The sequence below is a fragment of the Lynx canadensis genome, chromosome D1 (assembly GCF_007474595.2).
Source record: "Lynx canadensis isolate LIC74 chromosome D1, mLynCan4.pri.v2, whole genome shotgun sequence".
Classification (NCBI taxonomy): Eukaryota; Metazoa; Chordata; class Mammalia; order Carnivora; family Felidae; genus Lynx; species Lynx canadensis.
Genome location: NC_044312.2, coordinates 57,853,827 through 57,874,871, shown reverse-complemented (window position 1 = coordinate 57,874,871; position 21,045 = coordinate 57,853,827). Strand labels below are relative to the sequence as shown.

General features: G+C 36.8%; 1 protein-coding gene across 3 annotated transcripts in view; it reads left to right on the top strand.

Moving 5' to 3' along the window:
- Window positions 1-21,045, top strand: part of PPME1 (protein phosphatase methylesterase 1) — a 90,959-nt gene that overhangs the window by 37,113 nt on the left and 32,801 nt on the right. For all 3 annotated transcript variants that reach the window (XM_030331151.1, XM_030331152.1, XM_030331153.1), the window contains 2 exons: window positions 19,880-19,937; window positions 20,402-20,453. In XM_030331151.1, coding sequence (XP_030187011.1) covers window positions 19,880-19,937; window positions 20,402-20,453 — 110 coding nt within the window. The remainder of the gene's footprint in view (window positions 1-19,879; window positions 19,938-20,401; window positions 20,454-21,045) is intronic.

The window sequence follows — 21,045 nt, the reverse complement described above, 5'->3', positions numbered from 1 at the left end:
TTGTCGTCTTTTCTTGTGTATATCAAGCAGATGTACATATTTCTTTACTTACCACCTGGGAGTCTGAAGGACAGAAAATGGGAGCAAGTGGGAATGATGTACTAGATAACGGATCTAGATGGCTATGCAGTTTAGGAGGGCCCTGAACATATCATGTTGTTCCTGGCAGCAGGATTATTGGGAATAGTTCTCAAAACATAGGCACTTACTCATCTGTTACTAAATTACTAAATGATCTGATTCCTATCTTATTTGCTACTTCCTTTCTCCTACCTTAGGATATAGCTGTTTGATTTGCCCGTAAGTGCCAGGCTCTTTCATCTCCCTACACCTGTGTTGTCTAATAGAAATATAATGCAAGCCATAGATGTAATCTTTTTTGCCACATATGTAATTTAAAATCTAGTAGGGGCATAAAATAGCTAAAAAGAAGGAGGTGAAGTTATTTTTAATAATATATATTTTATTTAACTCACTGTACCCAAAGTATTATTTCAACAGGTAATCAATATAAAAATTACTATTGAGATATTTCACTTCATTTTTTTATACTGTCTTTGAAAATCAGTGTGTATTTCAGGCACTTATAACACATCTCAGTTTGGACTACCCACATTTCAAGTCCTTAATAGCATTGCTTTGATCATTTACATTCTTCAACTAGATAGCTTTTTTGGAGGTTTAGATCATGGCTTATTTATGCCTGGCACATAATTGTATGCTCAAGGAATGTTTCTTGAACGAACAAGTAACAGCATCACACTCCTGTTCTTAATGTAGCAGCTGTAGTAGTAAATGTACTCCGGTTGCCCTGTACTTCTGGTGGTCAGAGCCACCAGAAATTGTTCATGTACTATGACTTGGCTGGCTCTGCTCTAAACTAGTACACTGTCACTGGGCAGCTAACACCAAGACATGGAAGGAAAGAAATGTGTGACTGCAGAGGGGAAAGAAGCTCCCTCTTAATTGGTGTGTCACATTCATACAACGGAGTTGAAACTTGCTAGGGATAGTGACTCCAGGCTCTACCTCGTAAGAAATTTGGCAAAAAGTAATGTTTGGATAGAAAAAGCTTTATTCCAAGGACAGTAGATAGTGGATCACAAGATTTTATAAAATTTTGATGAGAATTACCTATGTAAGCCAATAGTAGTCTCACTATATTCTTTGAACTTTTGATCTGCTAATATCAAGAGTCCCTAGGACTCTAATGTAAAATCAGAGCTAATGTTACCTAGTTGAGTGTTCAGAGTCCTTAGAGATGAGGGATCTGCATAGGGCTAGAACAGATTCCCTATAAAACAGCTATTGCTTTTGACACTAAGGGAAGGAAAAATGAAGTAGGAATTGGAAGATGTGATTTCTAGTCCCAGTTTTGCCAGTATTGGTAATATATCCTTGAAGAAGCTACTTAAACCATTGAGCAAGCCATGTAAACTTTTATTCTCCAAATAGTCTTACATTTCAAGGTTTCCTTGAAAATTATGTAAAATAATGGAATATGAAAACTGTAAATTTTAAAGTCATGTATAAATGTTCTAATAAGTGATTTGTTGACATATATCAATAATAAATATTTTTATCTCATAGGTAGAAACAAGTAATGTGGAAAGTGCCTGGCATAGAGGAGGGGATTGATAAATAGCTGCTGACGTTATTATACTTGTTATTGTAGAGGATACTCTAGTTCTTCTTTTACCAAAGTGTATTCTACAGATTACAAACCCCATGAGATATTAATGAAATAGGGTTTTTGTGATTAAATGAGTTTAAGAAATATTACATACGATGTTCTCTTATCTCTCAGAAATTCACTATATATCAGTACATTACTAAAGCCTTAGGCATGTTCTTCTAAGTTAATCTATTTTATTTCAACTGTCTTCTAAATGTATTCTATCACTCAGTTCCTTTTTTCTTCTTTTTTTAATGTTTATTTATTTCTTTCGAGAGAGACAAGGGACAGAGCAGCAAGTGAAGGATGGGCAAAGGGAAAGAATCCCAAGCAGGTTCTGTGCTGTCAGTACAGATCAACATGGGTCTTGATCTCATGAACTGTGAGATCATGACCTGAACTGAAATCAAGAGTCTGGACATTTAACCGACTGAGCCACCCAGGCACCCCTCAATTCCTTTTTTCTAAAAACATCTATTAGCATTCCAAAACTTTGTGAAAGTTTTTCATAGTTAGGTCATTATGCCCCAGTTGTTTACCTGGTTTACTTATATAATCAAGGAAATTCTCTACTACTCAACTTAATGGCTTGGGCTTTTACTGGCTAAATTTACCTGCCCTTTTTTGTTGTTATTCTTGACAGTGTACCAGCCTGCTAAATGAGTTTATATGTGACAGTGCTTTAAAAATAAGAATGGCTATGTAAACATTAGTGCTCTGGCAACTGACTTGACTCCAGAGGTCATATTTTCGTAAACACTAGAACATGATCCAGTAGGCAGCCATGTCAAACAGCAGGAACAGGCCCAAGTACCTTATAATCATGAGAAGCAGAATTTCCCTCAGACATCCACCCAGATGATAATTGGTAAAATAAGGTAGTAAAATAGAAACAAAAAGGCACTAGCATAGCAGGAGGATGAGTGTATTAACAACCAAAAGAAAACAGGGAACAACTGTGATTGATATTTGGGATGCTAGATCATGAGATCCTTGACAGAACTGTGCCTCATTCACTCTTAATATGACAGCATACAGAGCCTGTGTTGGGAGTTGTTGCTCAATAGTTATTCCTTGAGTAAGTTAACATCAGTCTTGAGCAATTAAGAAAAGGTTAAATTTTGTATATTGTATCCTGTTTGAGAAGGAAGAAAAGATGTAATTATCCTAAAGATTTTGTCAAATGTTAGTAAGCCGTTTACATATGGCTGATACATAAGGAAGTTATATAACATGGTTAGAATCCCAAACACAGGATATGCGACACCAAAGGACATGAAGAAACAATTCATGGAGAACAAACAGGAGAAAGTTCATCCTCACTAGTAATCAGATATGATTAACATAGGAGGTATCATTTGTTTTTGATATCAAATTAATATTATCCAAAACTAATTCTCAGTGTTGGCAAAGGCACTAGAAAACATATACATTCTAATTTTTTTTAATGTTTATTTATTTTTTGAGAGACAGAGCATGAGTGGGGGAGGAGCAGAGAGAAAGGGAATCTAAATCAGGCTCAGGCTCAGGCTGTGAGCTGGCAGCACAGAGCCCAACACAGGGCTTGAACCCACAAGTCGTGAGATCATGACCTGAGCTGAAGTCACATGCTTAACCAACCGAGCCACCTAGCTGCCCCAATAAGAAATGTTCTAATGCTGCTCTTTTGTGCATATAAGCTTCATAAGAAAAACAAAATAAGTAAGGGTTAGCTTGGTGAAAGCCAGGGTCAGTGGTGTGTGTGGTTTAGAGGGTCCAACTCTTTATTTCAGCTCAGGTCATGATCTCACAGTTCATGACATTGAGTCCCACATCAGTCTCCATGCTCACAGTGTGGAGCCTACTTGGGATTCTCTCAGTCTCTCTCTCTCTCTCTCTCTCTCTCTCTCTCTCTCTCTCTCTCTGTGCCCCTCCCTCATTCGTGTATGCACACATGCTCTTTTTCTCTCTCAAACTTTAAAAAAAAAAATATGAGAGTTCATTCTTTAATAAGATCAACCAATCAGGAAATAACTTGTTAAATCCCTACTTTGTACCAGGCATAATGTTAGGTGGTATGGATACAGTAGAGAATTAAACACATCCTATCCTCTTGTTCATATGATGTTTTAAGTCTAATGGGGAAGATAGGAAAAATGAAGATGGCACATGTAAACAAATAACACAGCAAAAAAATTAAGAAGCTTTCATCTCAAACAGATTGGGGTTTGAATTTCAAAACAACTTAATCTGTCAGGCTTTTGTTTCTCAGTCTGTAAATGTGTATAATAACACCTAAGTCAATAGGGAAATTGTGAGAATAAATAAAAGATGTGAGTGAGCCTCTTGATAAAGTGTTTGACTCAAGCACTCAGTTTTAGACAAATTTACAGCATCTCTGTACAAGATACAAAAGTACCAGAGGAGGAAATTATTAACTCTGGTGATGATTGAGGGGACTATAAGGAAAGTTTCATAAGAGAGAAGACATCTGAACTAGATTTTGAAGACTGAATAGAAGTTGGATTATAAAGAAAGCATTCCAAGGAGAGAGAAATGTAAAAGCAGTGAAAACTGTAACAATGAAGTGTGTTTTGGAAATTATCAGTAGCTTGAGTACAGAGTATGAGGCTAGTGAGCAGGGAAAGAGGTGCCTAGAGATCACAGGGAAAAATTATGGGAGGACCTTTTGTATCAGGAAGTACACCTTATCCTTTAGTTCAGGGTAATAGTAGAGACCTGTTTTTAAACACTTCCCCCATCCATAAGTATATCTTAGGATGTCAAAATTGGCAAGGGGTATGTAAAGTATGTTTCGTTTGAAATAATCACAAACATATCCAGACTGGGAAGTTCTGGGAAGTTGAGTATTTTGATATACCTCTACCTACTTCTAATTGAGTGTCACAGTTATAGGCAATAAGTTATTGAAGGGTGTTAGTCAAGATACTACTATAGCTAATGGATTGGGCCAGAGACACAAATGGAGGCAGGCAGACTAGTTAAAAGACTATTCTTGTATTACACAATTCTAAATATTTGCTATCTTGTGAAATGTTAATTTCTCCCCAAAAGGAGAAAGTTCAATTAATTTTTTTCACCATGTAAAAACACTACTTAGACTGGTACTGTTTTAAGCAGCCCAATTTATTTATGAATGTAGCATCAGTCTAATACTAAAACTAGGCCACAAAAATGCAGGAAAACTATGAGCCAGTTTCAATTTCAATTATCAAATAGATGCAAAATCTTAAATAACAGCAGATTGAATCCAGTAGTATAGTAAAATAATAAATAGATTAGAAAATCTATCAGTATAAGGGTGCTTGGGTGACTCAGTCAGTTAAGTGTCCAACTCTTGATTTCAGCTCAGGTCATGGTCAGTTCGTGAGATTGAGCCCCACGTCAGGCTCTGTGCTGACAGTGTGGAGCCTGCTTGGGATTCTCTCTCTCTCTCTCTCTCTCTCTCTCTCTCTCTCTCTCTCTCCCCCCCCCCTCTCCCTCTCCCTCTCTTTGCCCCTCCCACTCATTCTGTCTTCCTCTTTCTCTTTCAAAATAAATAAACATTGGGGCGCCTGGGTGGCGCAGTCGGTTGAGCTTCCGACTTCAGCCAGGTCACGATCTTGCGGTCCGTGAGTTCGAGCCCCGTGTCGGGCTCTGGGCTGATGGCTCAGAGCCTGGAGCCTGTTTCCGATTCTGTGTCTCCCTCTCTCTCTGCCCCTCCCCCATTCATGCTCTGTCTCTCTCTGTCCCAAAAATAAATAAACGTTGAAAAAAAAAATAAAAAAAAATAAATAAACATTAAAAAAAAAAAAAAACGAACATCTATCAGTGTAATTAATATCTCTTATTTAACTTGATACCCAAAACAGGACTTGATCAAATACAATACCCACTTAGGTTGCAAACTTCTGGCACCTGGGAATAAGTGAATAACTTCTTTTTTTGTTTTTTAATTTAATTTATTTTTTTTAATTTACATCCCAGTTAGCATATAGTGCAACAATGATTTCAGGAGTAGATTCCTTAATGCCCCTTACCCATTTAGCCCAACCCCCTCCCACAACCCCTCCAGTAACCCTCTGTTGGTTCTCCATATTTATTTATTTATTTATTTTTCTTTTTTTTTTTTTCTTTTTATTTTTTTTTTATATATATGAAATTTATTGACAAATTGGTTTCCATACAACACCCAGTGCTCATCCCAAAAGGTGCCCTCCTCAATACCCATCACCCACCCTCCCCTCCCTCCCACCCCCCCATCAACCCTCAGTTTGTTCTCAGTTTTTAACAGTCTCTTATGCTTTGGCTCTCTCCCACTCTAACCTCTTTTTTTTTTTTTTTTTCCTTCCCCTCCTCCATGGGTTCCTGTTAAGTTTCTCAGGATCCACATAAGAGTGAAACCATACGGTATCTGTCTTTCTCTGTATGGCTTATTTCACTTAGCATCACACTCTCCAGTTCCATCCACGTTGCTACAAAAGGCCATATTTCATTTTTTCTCATTGCGACATAGTATTCCATTGTATATATATACCACAATTTCTTTATCCATTCATCAGTTGATGGACATTTAGGCTCTTTCCATAATTTGGCTATTGTTGAGAGTGCTGCTATGAACATTGGGGTACAAGTGCCCCTATGCATCAGTACTCCTGTATCCCTTGGATAAATTCCTAGCAGTGCTATTGCTGGGTCATAGGGTAGGTCTATTTTTAATTTTCTGAGGAACCTCCACACTGCTTTCCAGAGCGGCTGCACCAATTTGCATTCCCACCAACAGTGCAAGAGGGTTCCCGTTTCTCCACATCCTCTCCAGCATCTATAGTCTCCTGATTTGTGGTTCTCCATATTTAAGAGTCTCTTATGTTTTGTCCCCTTCCCTGTTTTTATATTATTTTTGCTTCCCTTCCCTTATGTTCATCTGTTTTGCATCTTAAAGTCCTCATATGAGTGAAGTCATATGATATTTGTCTTTCTCTGACTAATTTCGCTTAGCATGATAACCTCTAGTTGCATCCATGTAGTTGCACATGGGAAGATTTCATTCTTTTTGATTGCCAAATAATACTCCATTGTGTCTATATACCACATCTTCTTTATCCATAAGTGAATAACTTCCTTAACTTTATTGAATTTATATACCAAAAAATTATATAAATATACTTAGTGGTGAAATATTAGACACTTTCCTTTAAAGTCAGGGACAAGATAGGGGTAATTTTTCCAACATTATACTGGAGGTTCTGGCTAAACAATAAAACTAGAAAGAAAAATGAGTTTTAAAGACTTGAAAAGAATGAGAATTGTCATTACTTACAAATATTATTGTCTTTCTAGAATATGAAGGAAAATCAACTGAAAAACTAGTTAAGCCTTAGTTTACAAGGTCAGTATCTTAAAATCTGCCTTTTCTAAGTTGGGAAATATCACAGGAAAAATGATCCTATTCATGAAAGCAACAAAACTATAAAATCTGGGAATAAGCCTTACTTAAAAAAAAAAATAGCATAAGATATTTATTGAGAAAACATTAAACTTCACAGAATCATGTTCCTGTATGTTCTGACAAACTTGTTAAAATCTCACTTGGGTTTTTCATGAGACTTTATCAACAAACTCTAAAATACACACAGAAAAATAAATGCCCGATAATGACCAAGATAATTTTGAAAAAGTGTGAAGGGACTTGCCCTCTCAGATATGAAAACATACTCTAAAACTATCAATAGTGTGGTATCGGCAGAAAGAATCAAGAAATAAACCCATGTATAAAACACAAGTTAATATACCATTAAAATAACAATCCAAATGGATTTAAATTTAAAAATCCAAATTAAAAAATTAAGTTAAAAAATTAAAAAAATTTAAAAAAAACAAATTAAATTAAAAACAAACCTTAAGAACGTATATGATGTTGGGGCAGGGCTTTTTAAAGTTAACCACAAGAAGTAAAAGCCATAAAACCCACAGACCGTGAGATCATGACCTGAGCTGAAGTCGGACGCCCAACTGACGGAGCCACCCAGGTGCCCCAATGTTTATTTTTGAGAGAGAGAGAGACAGAATACAACTTGGGGAAGGGCAGAGAGAGAGGGAGATACAGAATCCGAAGCAGGCTCCAGGCTCTGAGCTGTCAGCACAGCTCAAATCCACAAACCATGACATCATGACTGAGCCAAAGTCAGATGCTTAACTGGCTGAGCCACCCAGATGCCCCAGCAAAAGTGGTTCTAAGAGAGAAGTATATAGCAATACAGGCCTATCTCAAGAAACAAGAAAAAAGCTCAAACAATCTAATCCTCACCTGAAGGAACTAGAAAAAAGAGCAAAGCCCAAGGTGAGTAGAAGAAAGAAAATAATAAAGATCAAAGCAGAAATAAAAGACCTAGAGACTAAAAGAATAGAAAAAAAATCAGTCAAACCAAGAGCTGGTACTTTGAAAAGATAACAAAAATTGACAGACTCTTAACCAGACTCATCAAGAAAAAATAGGACCCAAATAGGTAAAATCAGCAATCAAAGAAGTAACAACTGATACCACAGAAATACAAAGGACTATAAGAAAATACTATGAAAAATCATATGCCGACAAACTGGACAACCTAGAAGAAATGGATAAATTTCTAGAAACATACAGTCTTCCAAAACTGGACCAGGAAGAAATAGAAAACCTGAATAGACCAATTACAAGAAATGAAATTGAGGGACACCTGGGTGGCTCGGTTGAGTGTCTGACTCTAATTTTGGCTCAGGTCATGATCTCACAGTTCATGGGTTTGAACCCCTGCCTCATGCTCAGTGTTGACAGCAGGGGGCCTGCTTGGGATTCTCTCTCCCTCTCTCTCTGCCTCTCTCCCACTTGAGCACACTCTTGCTTTCTCTCAATAAATAAATAAACTTTAAAAAAAAAGAAGAAATGAAATTGAATCAGTAATCTAAAAACTACCAGAAAATAAAAGTCCAGGACCAATTGGATTCACAAGTGAATTCCACCAGACATTCAAAGAAGAGTTAATACCCATTCTCCTCAAAGAATTCCAAAAAATAGAAGAGGAAGGGAAGCTTCCAAATATATTCTACAAGGCCAGCATTGTCCTGATACAAAAATCAGACAAAGACACTACAAAAAAAAAAGCCTGTGGACCAATAGCCATGATGAACATAGATGCAAAAGTCCTTAAAAAAATACAAACTTACAGCATACAGCAATAAATTAAAAGGATCATTCAGCACAATCAGGTGGGACTTATCCCTGGGATGCAGGGATGGTTCAGTATTCACAAATCAGTCAACATCATATACCACATCAACAAAGCGAAGAATAAAAATCATGACCATCTTAATAGATGCAGAGAAAGCATTTAACAAGACTAACATCTATTCATGATAAAAACTCAACAAAATGGGGTTAGAGGGAACATACCTCAACATAATAAAGACCATATATGGAAAACCCATAGCTAACATCATGTTCAGTAATGAAAAACTGAAAGCTTTCTCTCTAAGATCAGGAACAAGACAAAGATTCCACTGTAACCATTTTTATTCAACATAGTAGAAGTCCTAGCGACAGCAATCCTGCAAGAAAAATAAGAGGCATCCATATTCATAAAGAAGTTAAATTGTCACTGTTTACAGATGACATACTATATATATATGTGTATATATATATATATATATATATATAAAACTCTAAAAATTCCACTAAAAACTACTAGAAGTAATAAATGAATTCAATAAAGTGGCAAGATACAAAATACCCAGAAATCAGTAGCATTTCTATTCACTAACAGTGAAGTTACAAAAAGAGACTTTAAAAATACTATTTACAGTTAATACCAAAAAGAATAAAATACTTAATAAACTTAACCAAAGAGGTGAAAGACCTGTACTCTGAAAAATATAAAACACTAGTGAGAGAAATTGAAGATGACACAAACAAATGGAAAGATACTCCCTGCTTATGTATTGGAACAATTAATATTGTCAAAATATCCTTATTACCCAAAGCAATCTACAGATTCAGTGCAGTCACTATCAAAATACCAGCAGCATTTTTCACAAAACTAGAACAATAATACTGAAACTTGTATGGGTCTCCAGAAGACACCAAATAGCCAAAGAAATCCTAGGAAAGGTATCACAATTACAGATTTCAAGATGTGCTACAAAGCTGTAGTAGTCAAAACAGTATGATACTGGCACATAGAGTGGCGCCTGGGTGGCTCAGTTGGTTAAGCGCTGGACTCCTGATGTTGGCTCAGGTCATGATCTTACGGTTGTGAGATTGAGCCCTATGTTGGGCTCTGCACTGGCATGGAGCCTGCTTGGGATTCTCTCTCCCCCTCTACCCCTCCCCACTTGTTCTCTCTCTCTCTCTCTCTCTCTCTCTCTCTCTCTCTCTCTCAAAAAAAAAAAATAGACACATAGGTCAATGGAACAAGATAGAGACCCCACAAATAAACCTCATATATATATATGTAAATGTCTTATAGACGGTCAATCTATGATAATGTGGGAAAGAATATACAATAGGGGAAAGAGTCTTTTCATAAATGGTGCTGGGAAAACTGGACTGTTTTCTGGCACCATACGTAAAAATAATCTCAAAATGGGTTAAAGACCTAAGTGTGAGACCCGAAACCATAAAAAATCCTAGAAGGGAACACAGGCAGTAATTTCTCTGACCTCAGTCATAACAACATATTTTTGAGGTGGGGAGGGGCAGAGGGAAAAAGAGAATCCTAAGCAGGCTCCATGCTCAGCTCAGAGCCCAATGCAGGGCACAATCTCATGACTGTGAGATCATGACCTGATCTGAAATCAGGAGTCAGATGCTTAACCAACTGAACCACCCAGGTGTCCCTGAACATTTTTTAGGTAAGTCTCCTACGTCAAGGGAAACAAAAGCAAAAATAAACTATTAGAACTACATCAAAATAAAAAAGCTTTTGGAAAGCAAAGGAAATCATCAACAAAACAAAAGGATGGTTGTCTCCTACTGAATAGAAGATATTTGCAAATGATATATCTAATAAAGGTTTAATACCCAAAAATATATAAAGAATTCCTATAACTTGACCAAAAAACAGTCCAATTAAAAAATGGGCAGAAGACCTGAATAGACATTTTTCTAATGAAGACATACAGATGGCCAATAGACATATGAAAAGATACTGAACATCACCAATGATCAGGAAAATGCAAATCTAAACCACTGTGGGGTATCACCTCACACCTGTTGCAGTCACTAAAATCAAGAAGACAAGAAACAAGGAGTGTTAGGATGTGGAGAAAAGGAAACCCTCAGGCACTGTTGGTGAGAATGTAAATTGGTATAGCTACTGTGGAAAGCAGTATTGAGGTTCCTCAAAAAATTAAAAACAAATAACATATGATCCAAGAATTCCACTATTAAGTATTTACCTAGGGAAAACAAAAACATGTTTTTGTTCAAAAAGATACATGCACCCTTTATGTTTATTGCAGTATTATTTACAGTAGCCAAGACATGGAAGCAACCTAAGAGTCCATCAGTAGGTGAATGGATAAGGAAAATGTGTAAACAAAGGAATATTACACAACCATAAGAAAGGATGAGATCTGCCATTTCAGGCAACATGGATGGACCTTGAGAGTGTTATGCTAAGTGAATTAAGTCAGACTGAGAAAGGTAAATACCATATGACACTCACAAATGGAGGCCAAAAAATGAATAAAAAGCAGAATCAGAACTATAAATACCAAGAATAAACTGTTGGTTACCAGAGGGAAAGGGGGACACTGGGCAAAATGGGTGAAGGGGAGAGGGAGATACAGGTCTCCAGTTATGGGATGAGTAGGTCACAGGAATAAAAAGCATAGCATAAGGTCAGCAGTCAATGATATTGTTGTAATGGGACAGATGGTGGCTATACTTATGAACATAGCATAATATATAAACCTGTCAAATCACTAAGGTGTATACCTGAATCTGATGTGACATTATAAATCAACTACACTAAAATAAAAAAGAAAAGAAGAGTGGTCAGATAAGTCTAGTTCTTAAATAGCTGCATTTCATTGAAACATTCCAAAAGTGGGAAAGTTGTACCATTTGAGACAAGATCTGGAATGACTATTGTGGATGTACTCTGACACTTTTTCATTACTTATGAAACGTGTTGAATTTACTTTGTTCTTTTATTGTTTCCTATTCTTAATTTGCCACACTAGGATATACATATCATGAGAACAGGAACATTGCCTGTCTTTTTCATACCGCAACCCCATTATGCAATTGGTGCCAGATTTTTATAAGCTATAGAAAGATATGTTAAATAAGTGAATGGAAAAATCAATTTTATAACATTATTGTCAGTGTTTTCTGACAGGCACATAAGATTATAAATTATTGCTTTTAAGTTAAAGTTGGAATTGACAGTTACTTCCTTCAAATGCATATTTTGTTGTTATCTTTTTTTTTTAATATAGAGCAGTAAAGCAAACTTGACACAATCTTTGCCACTTAATTTTATTTCCAAAATACAGATTTGTTTTTGGCATTGAAGACTTTACTGCCACCATAATGTGTTAAATAACTCTAGTAAATTAGTTTTCAAGAACAAATAGCAAAGTATAGTAGAATTTCAGTCCATTATTCTCTTTTAAAGTTACTCATTTTTCTTTTCTAAAAAAATTTTTTAAGTTTATTTGAGAGACAGCATGAGTTGGGGAGAGGCAGAAAGAGAGGGAGAACGAGAATCCCAAGCAGACTCCGCAGTGTCAGCACAGAGCCTGATGTGGGGCTTGAACCCACTAACTCACGAAACCTGAGCTGAAACCATGTGTTGGATGCTTAACTGACTGAGCCACCCAGACACCCCTATCCATTTTTCATTCATTAGAGTAATGGAAGTAGAAACAGAATTCATTTTCTAGGTGATTTTTTTTTTAATTTTAAATGTCTATTTATATTTGAGAGAGAGTGCACGAGTGTGGGAGGAGCAGAGAAAGACGGAGACAGAATCTGAAGCAGGCTCCAGGCTATGAGCTGTTAGCACAGAGCCTGATATAGGACTTGAACTCATGAACCATAAGATCATGACATGAGCCAAAGTTGGACGCTTAATCAACTGAGCCACCCAGACCCCCCTCTAGGTGATTATTAAAAATTTTATTTACTTAAATAATCTCTACACCCAATGTGTGGCTTGAACTCACAACCCTGAAATCAAGAGTTGCACATTTCTATGACTAAGCTAGCCAGGTGCCCCTCGGGCTGATTTTTAAAATGTGATTTAATATACTAACAGTGAACTATCTGAAAAAGAACTAAATAAAATGGTCCCACCTATAATAGCAAATAAATAAAACACTTAGGAATAAATTTAACCAAGGTGGTGAAATATCCGTGCACTGAAAATTATAAGACATTGATGAAAGAAATTGAAGAAGACAAATAAATGGAAAGGTACCCCATATTCATGGATCAGAAGAATTAATATTGTTAAAATGTCCATATTACCCAAAGCCATCTACAGATTCAATGCAATACGTGTCAAAATGTCAATGACATTTTCCATGGAAAAAGAAAAAGTCCTAAAATTGGAGTGGGACAACAAAAGTAGTGAATAGCCAAAACAATCCTGAGAAGAAGCCATCACAATTCCTGATTTTAAATTTTATTACAAAGCTATAGTAATCAAAACAGTATGGCACTGGCATAAAAATAGACACTTAGGCCAATGGGACAGAATGAAGACCTCAGGAATAAAGCCATGCATATACAGTTAACTAACATTTGACAAGGAAGCCAAGAAGACTCCATGGAGAAAGGGTAATCTTTTCAGTAAATAGTATTGGTAAAACTGGATAACCACATACAAAATGAAATTGGACCTTGTCTCACATCACTCACAAAAATTAACTTGAAATGAATTCAAGATTTAAATGTGAGACCTGAACCTGTAAAACTACTAAAAGAATATATAAGAAAAAAAAACCCCTAGACATTGGTCTTGGCAATGATTTTTTGGGTATAACACTAAAAGTACAAGCAACAAAAGCATAAAGAAACAAGTGGGACTACATCAAACTATCATCAAAATGAAAAGGCAACCTATGGAATGGGAGAAAATTTTTGCAAACCATCTATGTGATAAGTGGTTGATACCCAAAATGTGTAAGGAATCCATACAACGCAATAGCAAAAAAAAAAAAAAAAAAAAAAAAAAAAAAAAAAAAAATCCAGTTGAAAAATGGGCAAAAGACTGGAGTGCCTGGGTGGATCAGTTGGTTAAACGTTCGACTTTGGCTAGGTAAGTTAAACTCACGGCCCATGAGTTCAAGCCGCACTGGGGACTGTGTGCTGACAGCTCTGAGCCTAGAGCCTGCTTCGCATTCTGTGTCTCCCTCTCTCTCTGCCCTTCCCCTGCTCATGCTCTCTCTCTCTCTGTTACTCAAAAATAAACATTAAAAAAAATTTTTTAAAACAAAAATGGGCAAAAGAATAAACATATTTCCAAAGAAGACGTGCAAATGCCAACAGGTACATGAAAATATGTTCAGCATCACTAATCAGGAAAATACAAATCAAAACCACAATGAGATACCACCTCACAACTGTTGGAATGGCTGTTATCAAAAAGACAAGAGACAAGCGTTGGCAAGGCTGTAGACAAAAGGGAACACTTGTGCACTGTTGGTGGGAATATAAATTGGTACAGTCACTATGGAAAACAGTATAGAATTCCTCAAAACATTAAAAATAGAATTACCATGTGAGCCAGCAATCCCACTTCTGGATGTATATCCATAGGAAATGAAAAAAACACTTTCAGAGAGGTATGTGTACCCCATGTTTGTAGTATTACTGACAATAAGCAAGATATGGAAACAACCTAAACATTCAACATAAATAAACTGATACACACACATGAATATTATTCAGCCATAAAAAAGAAGGAAATCCTGCCTTTTGTAACAACATGGAGAACCTTGAAGGCTTTATATTATGCTAGGTGAAATAAGAGAAAGACTAATAATACTTCATGTTCTTACTTGTATGCAGAATCTAAAAAAGTCAAATTTATAGTAATAGATATTAGTTGTCAAGGGCTGCAAGGTGGGGGAAATTGGGAGATATTTGTCAAAGGGTATAAACTCTTGTCTATAAGATTAAGTTCTCAGGATCTAATGTACTACATTACATACTGTGTGGTATGTATATACTGTTAATTGCTTATTCTCTATTATATACTTGAAAGTTAAGAGAGTCTATCTTAAATGTTCTCACCACACATAAGAGTAAATGGTAATCATATGGGGGGATAGAAATCTTAACTAACCTTATTGTGATAATCATTTTGCAGTATACACATTTATCAAATCATCACATTGTACAACTTAAACTTACATGTAATATGTCAGTAATATCTCGATAAATCTGAAGAAAAAAAAGCCATCTTTACCAAGATGACAGAGGGCTACATCAAAGAGACTTATCTCCTCTCTTTATTACTTTTCTATATTTTCAACACTTTTATAATGAGACTGTATTCAAGATGATATATGTAATCACTTAGAAATAAAATGAGGGGGAAGGTGACTTAAGAAATTTGACTTGGGGGCGCCTGGGTGGCGCAGTCGGTTGAGCGTCCGACTTCAGCCAGGTCACGATCTCGCGGTCCGTGAGTTCGAGCCCCGCGTCGGGCTCTGGGCTGATGGCTCAGAGCCTGGAGCCTGTTTCCAATTCTGTGTCTCCCTCTCTCTCTGCCCCTCCCCCGTTCATGCTCTGTCTCTCTCTGTCCCAAAAATAAATAAATGTTGAAAAAAAAAAAAAAGAAATTTGACTTGTGTTATACATTGACTGTTATATTTGTAACTTACCTTGATTCTAGTTCTGTTTTTAGTACTAACCTGTTTTATGACCCTGAGCAAATAATTTCCTTTCTCTTGGCCTCAGTTTCCTCACTTATAAAATGTGAGGGTTAGGCTAGACCCATTATATTCCCAAAAGGTAAAAAATGTTGATGACATTTACTAACACTAGTTATGATGTGTTGTCAAAGAATCTAGTTTATTTGAGGAAGAAGCTCTCCAATTATTCCAGGTTTGTTTAAACTTCAAAAATTGTACCTCCTCATGATATGATTTTTTTCAATATATTTTTATTTAACTGTGGTACAAGGTTGTGTATACTACTGTATCTATCTTTTTTTTTAAATTTTTCTTGATGTTTATTTATTCTGGGAGAAGACAGAGACAGTGTGAGAAGGGAAGGGGCAGGAAGAGGGGGAGATACAGAATCTGAAGCAGGCTCTGGGCTCTGAGCTGTCAGCACAGAGCCCAACATGGGCTCGAACTTGTGAACTGAGAGATCATGACCTGAGCTGAAGTTAGATGCCTAACCGACTGAGCCACCCAGGCACCCCATGTTGTATCTATCTTAAGTGAATATTTGGTAGATTTCATGATTTGTACTGCTTTCAGGGTTATTTCATGATCTAAATGTCACATTTGTGTGATATCCTGAGCCAAGATGCATACTTACTCATGGTCCTTATCTAGAGAATTTTCCTTCTAGAGGAGGGAAAAGAGAGCCAACGAATATGGATGAGAAACATAGGTAATAGTAGAACTCAGAGGTTCATCGTTCTGAGGTGTTTACTCTGTGTTTCATGAAAAGTGAGGAAGAGTTAGGACTTAAAGAGGGATTTAGGTGAAGAGAGCCATATTTTAAAGTCGGGATAGATGGCACAAAAACAGACACTCAGATCAATGAAACAGAATAGAGAACCCAGAAATGGACCTACAAGCATATAGCCAACTAATCTTTGACAAAGCAGGAAAGAATATCCAATGGAATAAAGACAGTCTCTTCAGCAAGTGGTGCTGGGAAAACTGGACAGTGACATGTGGAAGAATGAAACTAGACCGCTTTTTTACGCCATGTATAAAAATAAACTCAAAATGGATGAAGGACCTGAATGTGAGACAGGAAATCATCAAAACCCTAGAGGAGAAAGCAGGAAAAAAACCTCTCTGACCTCAGCCACAGCAATTTCTTACTCGACACATCTCCAAGGGCAAGGGAATTAAAAGCAAAAATTAACTATTGAGACCTCATCAAGATAAAAAGCTTCTGCACTGCAAAGGGAACAACAAAACTAAAAGGCAACTGATGGAATGGGGAAAGATATTTGTAAATGACATATCTGATAAAAGGCTAGTATCCAAAATCTATAAAGAACTCACCAAACTCCACACCTGAAAAACAAATAATCCAGTGAAGAAATGGGCAGAAAACATGAATAGACACTTTTCTAAAGAAGACATCCAGATGACCAACAGGCACATGCAAAGATACTCATCGTCACTCCTCATCAGGGAAATAAAAATCAAAACCACACTCAGATACCACCTCATGCTGGTCAGAGTGTCTAAAATGAACAAATCAGGAGACTATAGATGCTGGCGAGGATGTGGAGAAACGGGAACCCTCTTGCACTGTTAGTGGGAATGCAAACTGGTACAGCCGCTCTGGAAAACAGTGTGGAGGTTCCTCAAAAAATTAAAAATAGATCTACCCTATGACCCAGCAATAGCACTGCTAGGAATTTACCCAAGGAATACAGGAGTACTGATGCATTAGGGGCACTTGTACCCCAGTGTTTATAGCACCACTTTCAACAATAGCCAAATTATGGAAAGAGCCTAAATGTCCATCAACTGACAAATGGATAAAGAAGATGTGGTCTATATATACAATGGAATACTACTTGGCAATGAGAAAGAATGAAATCTGGCCATTTGTAGCAACATGGATGGAACTGGAGAATATTATGATAAGTGAAATAAATCATACAGAGAAAGACAGATATCATATGTTTTCACTCCTATGTGGATCCTGAGAAACTTAACAGAAGACCATGGGGGAGGGGAAGGGGGGAAAAAGGTTACAGAGAGGGAGGGAGGCAAACCATAAGAGACTCTTAAATACTGAGAAAAAACTGAGGGTTGATGGGAGGTGGGGGAGCGGGGAAAGTGGGTGATGGGCATTGAGGAGGGCACCTGTTGGGATGAGCACTGTGTGTTGTTTGGAAACCAATTTGACAATAAATTATATTTAATATATTTAAAAAAACCTCTTTGATATTGGCTGCAGCAACTTCTTACTCAACTCTCTGTCTCTGTCTTACTCAATGTCTCTGGAGGCAAGGGAAACAAAAGCAAAAATGAACTATTGAGACCTCATCAAGATAAAAAGCTTCTGCATAGGAAGGAAACAATCAGCAAAACTAAAAGGCAACCGACAGAATGGGAGAAGATATTTGCAAATGACATATCAGATAAAGGGCGAGTATCAAAAATTTATAAAGAATTTACCAAACTCAACACCCAAAAAACAAATACTCCAGTCAAGAAATGGGCAAAAGACATGAATAGACACTTCTCTGAAGAAGACATCTAGATGGCCAACCGACACATGAAAAAATGCTCAACATCCCTCAGCATCAGGGAAATACAAATCAAAACCACAATGAGATACCACCTCACACCTGTCAGAATGGCTAACATTAACAACTCAGGCAACAACAGATATTGGTGAGGATGCGGACAAGGAGGATCTCTTTTGCACTGCTGGTGGGAATGCAAACTGGTGCAGCCACTCTGGAAAACAGTACGGAGTTCCTCAAAAAATTGAAAATAGAACTACCCTACGACTCAGCAGTTGCACTACTAGGTATTTATCAAAGGGATACAGGTGTGCTGTTTCGAAGGGACACATGCACCCCAATGTTTATAGCGCACTATCAACAATAGCCAAAGTATGGAAAGAGCCCAAATGTCCGTTGATAGATGAATGGATAAAGAAGATGTGTGGAGTATTACTCAGCAATCAAAAAGAATGAAATCTTGCCATTTGCAATTACATGGATGCAACTAGAGGGTTTTATGCTAAGTGAAATTAGTCAGAGAAAGACAAATATCATATGACTTCACTCATATGAGGACTTTAAGACACACAACAGATGAACATAAGGGAAGGGAAGCAAAAATAATATAAAAACAGGGAGGGGGGCAAAACAGAAGAAACTCCTAAATATGGAGAACAAACAGAGGGTTACTAGAGGGGTTGTGGGAGACGCGATGGGCTAAATGGGTAAATCTACTCCTGAAATCATTGTTACACTATATGCTAACTAACTTGGATGTAAATTAAAAAAAAGAAAATTTTAAAAAAAGTTGGGATAGAACCAAAGTATGTACAAAAACGAAGAGAATCGTCAGTTTTTTAGTTTTACTTAAAATTGAAAAGTTTTGTATTTCCAATTTGGCTCAGGTCATGATCTCAGGGTCATGGTATCGAGTCCCATGTTGGGCTTTGCACTGAGTGTGGAGCCTGCTTAAGATTCCCTCTCCCCACCCCCCCGCCCCATTTCCCTCTGCCCCTCTCCCTGCTCGTGTTCTCTCACTCTCTCAAATTAAAAAAAAAAAAAAAAAAAAAAAAAAGAATACCATATGATCCAATAATTCCACTACTGGGTAGTGGACTACCCAACACTAATTTGAAAAGATATATGCACCCTTGTGTTTATTGCAGCATTATTTACAATAGCCAACATATAGAAGCAACCTCAGTGTCCGTTGCTAGACAAATGTTTAAAGAAGTTGTATATACACAGAATGGAATATTACCCAGCCATAAAAAAAGAATGAGATTGTGACATTTACAACAACATGGATAAATCTAGAGGGTGTTATGCTAAGTGAAATAAGTCTGAGGAAGACAAATACCATATGATTTCACTTGTATGTGGAATCTAAAAAGAAAAAGAAACAAAGCAGAGTCAGAGCTATAAATACAGAGAACAAACTGATGGTTTGAGAGGGGAAGCGGTCGAGGGATGGACTAAATAGGTAGAGGGAAGGGGGAGATATAGGCTTCCAGCTCTGGAATGAATAAGTAACAGAAATAAAAGGCACAGCATACAGTCAGTGATACCGTAATAGTGTTTGTATTTGGTGAGCATAAGTTAATGTATAAACTTGTCAAATCACTACGTTATATACCTAAAACTAATGTAACATTATACACCAACTATACTCAAATGAGAAAAAAAAAGGAAAGTCTTCCTTTGATTATCTTGAGATTCTTGAATTCTGATAGGTATTCGTTCAACAGTTATCATTGGTAATGGGGAGGGTTTACTAAACCAGATTTTCTTTTCTTCCTAGGCGGCGATCATTAGTAGGGTTCAGTGTAGAATTGTGGCTTTAGATCTGCGAGGTCATGGTGAGTGATGTACTTAATTAGTCACTAACTCTGATAAATTTGCCAACCCCTTTGAATACTGTTAACTATTACAAGTTTCAATATGGCCACAGAATAACCTGGTCCATTCCATTTGGGCTCTTTGAGGGAAGTCTTAGTTTCCAGCTTTTACAAAAGATATTTTATAAATACACATATATGTTATTGTTTAGCTATGAAAATGTCCTTTAATGTAACCAAATTCTGATGCTGATGATGTATAAGGAATGTAAATAAATCTTTGCTAGGCTACTGGAGTTACATCTTCCTTAGGGTGCCCAATTATCAAGATGCATCTTTAACATAGAAAATCCTTGCTAAGCCCATCATACACAACCATAAAGTCTGCATTTCATTCCCAAAAGTGAGATTTTTAAAAGAGAATACTCTTGCTTTTATAATTTGTATTTTTGGGAATTTTATTTTTTTAAATATTTTCTTTTTAGGTGAAACAAAAGTCAAGAATTCTGAAGACCTGTCTGCAGAAACAATGGCAAAGTAAGTAATGTAATATTGTTTATACATCACCTAGCTTCCATTACTATTATAAATAGTAGTGTAACTATTTACTCTCCTAGTGAGACTGTTGTACAATAATTAGCATAGAGAAAATTTTATTTCTGTTGTTTTTCCCCTGTATTTGGTGTCTCCTTAGTATTTAATCCTGAAAGAAACCTCCATCTTTCTTGATATATTCAGCATTATGTCATCACATAAAGCACTTGAAAATTCTTTGAGGCACAGTTTAGTTTCTGTTGACTTTTGCAAAGTTTTCTTCTGTTGACATAGTTGAATAGAATCTGGATATCTATTGGGAACTTATGCTTGAAAAGGGGGTTGTATACAAAAGACCCTGCCATGTAAGATGTTCTTAAGGTTTCCTGCCCATGTTCTTTATCCAACTTCCTAGAGAGACAAGAACAAGATATTAAAGAATTAATGAGGGGCACCTGGATGGCTCAGTCAGTTGAGAGTCCAACTTCGATTCAGATCATGATCTCACAGTTCATGAGTTCAAGCTCCGTGTTGGGCTCTGTGCTGACGGCTCAGGGCCTGGAGCCTGCTTTGAATTCTGTGTCTCTTTGCCCCT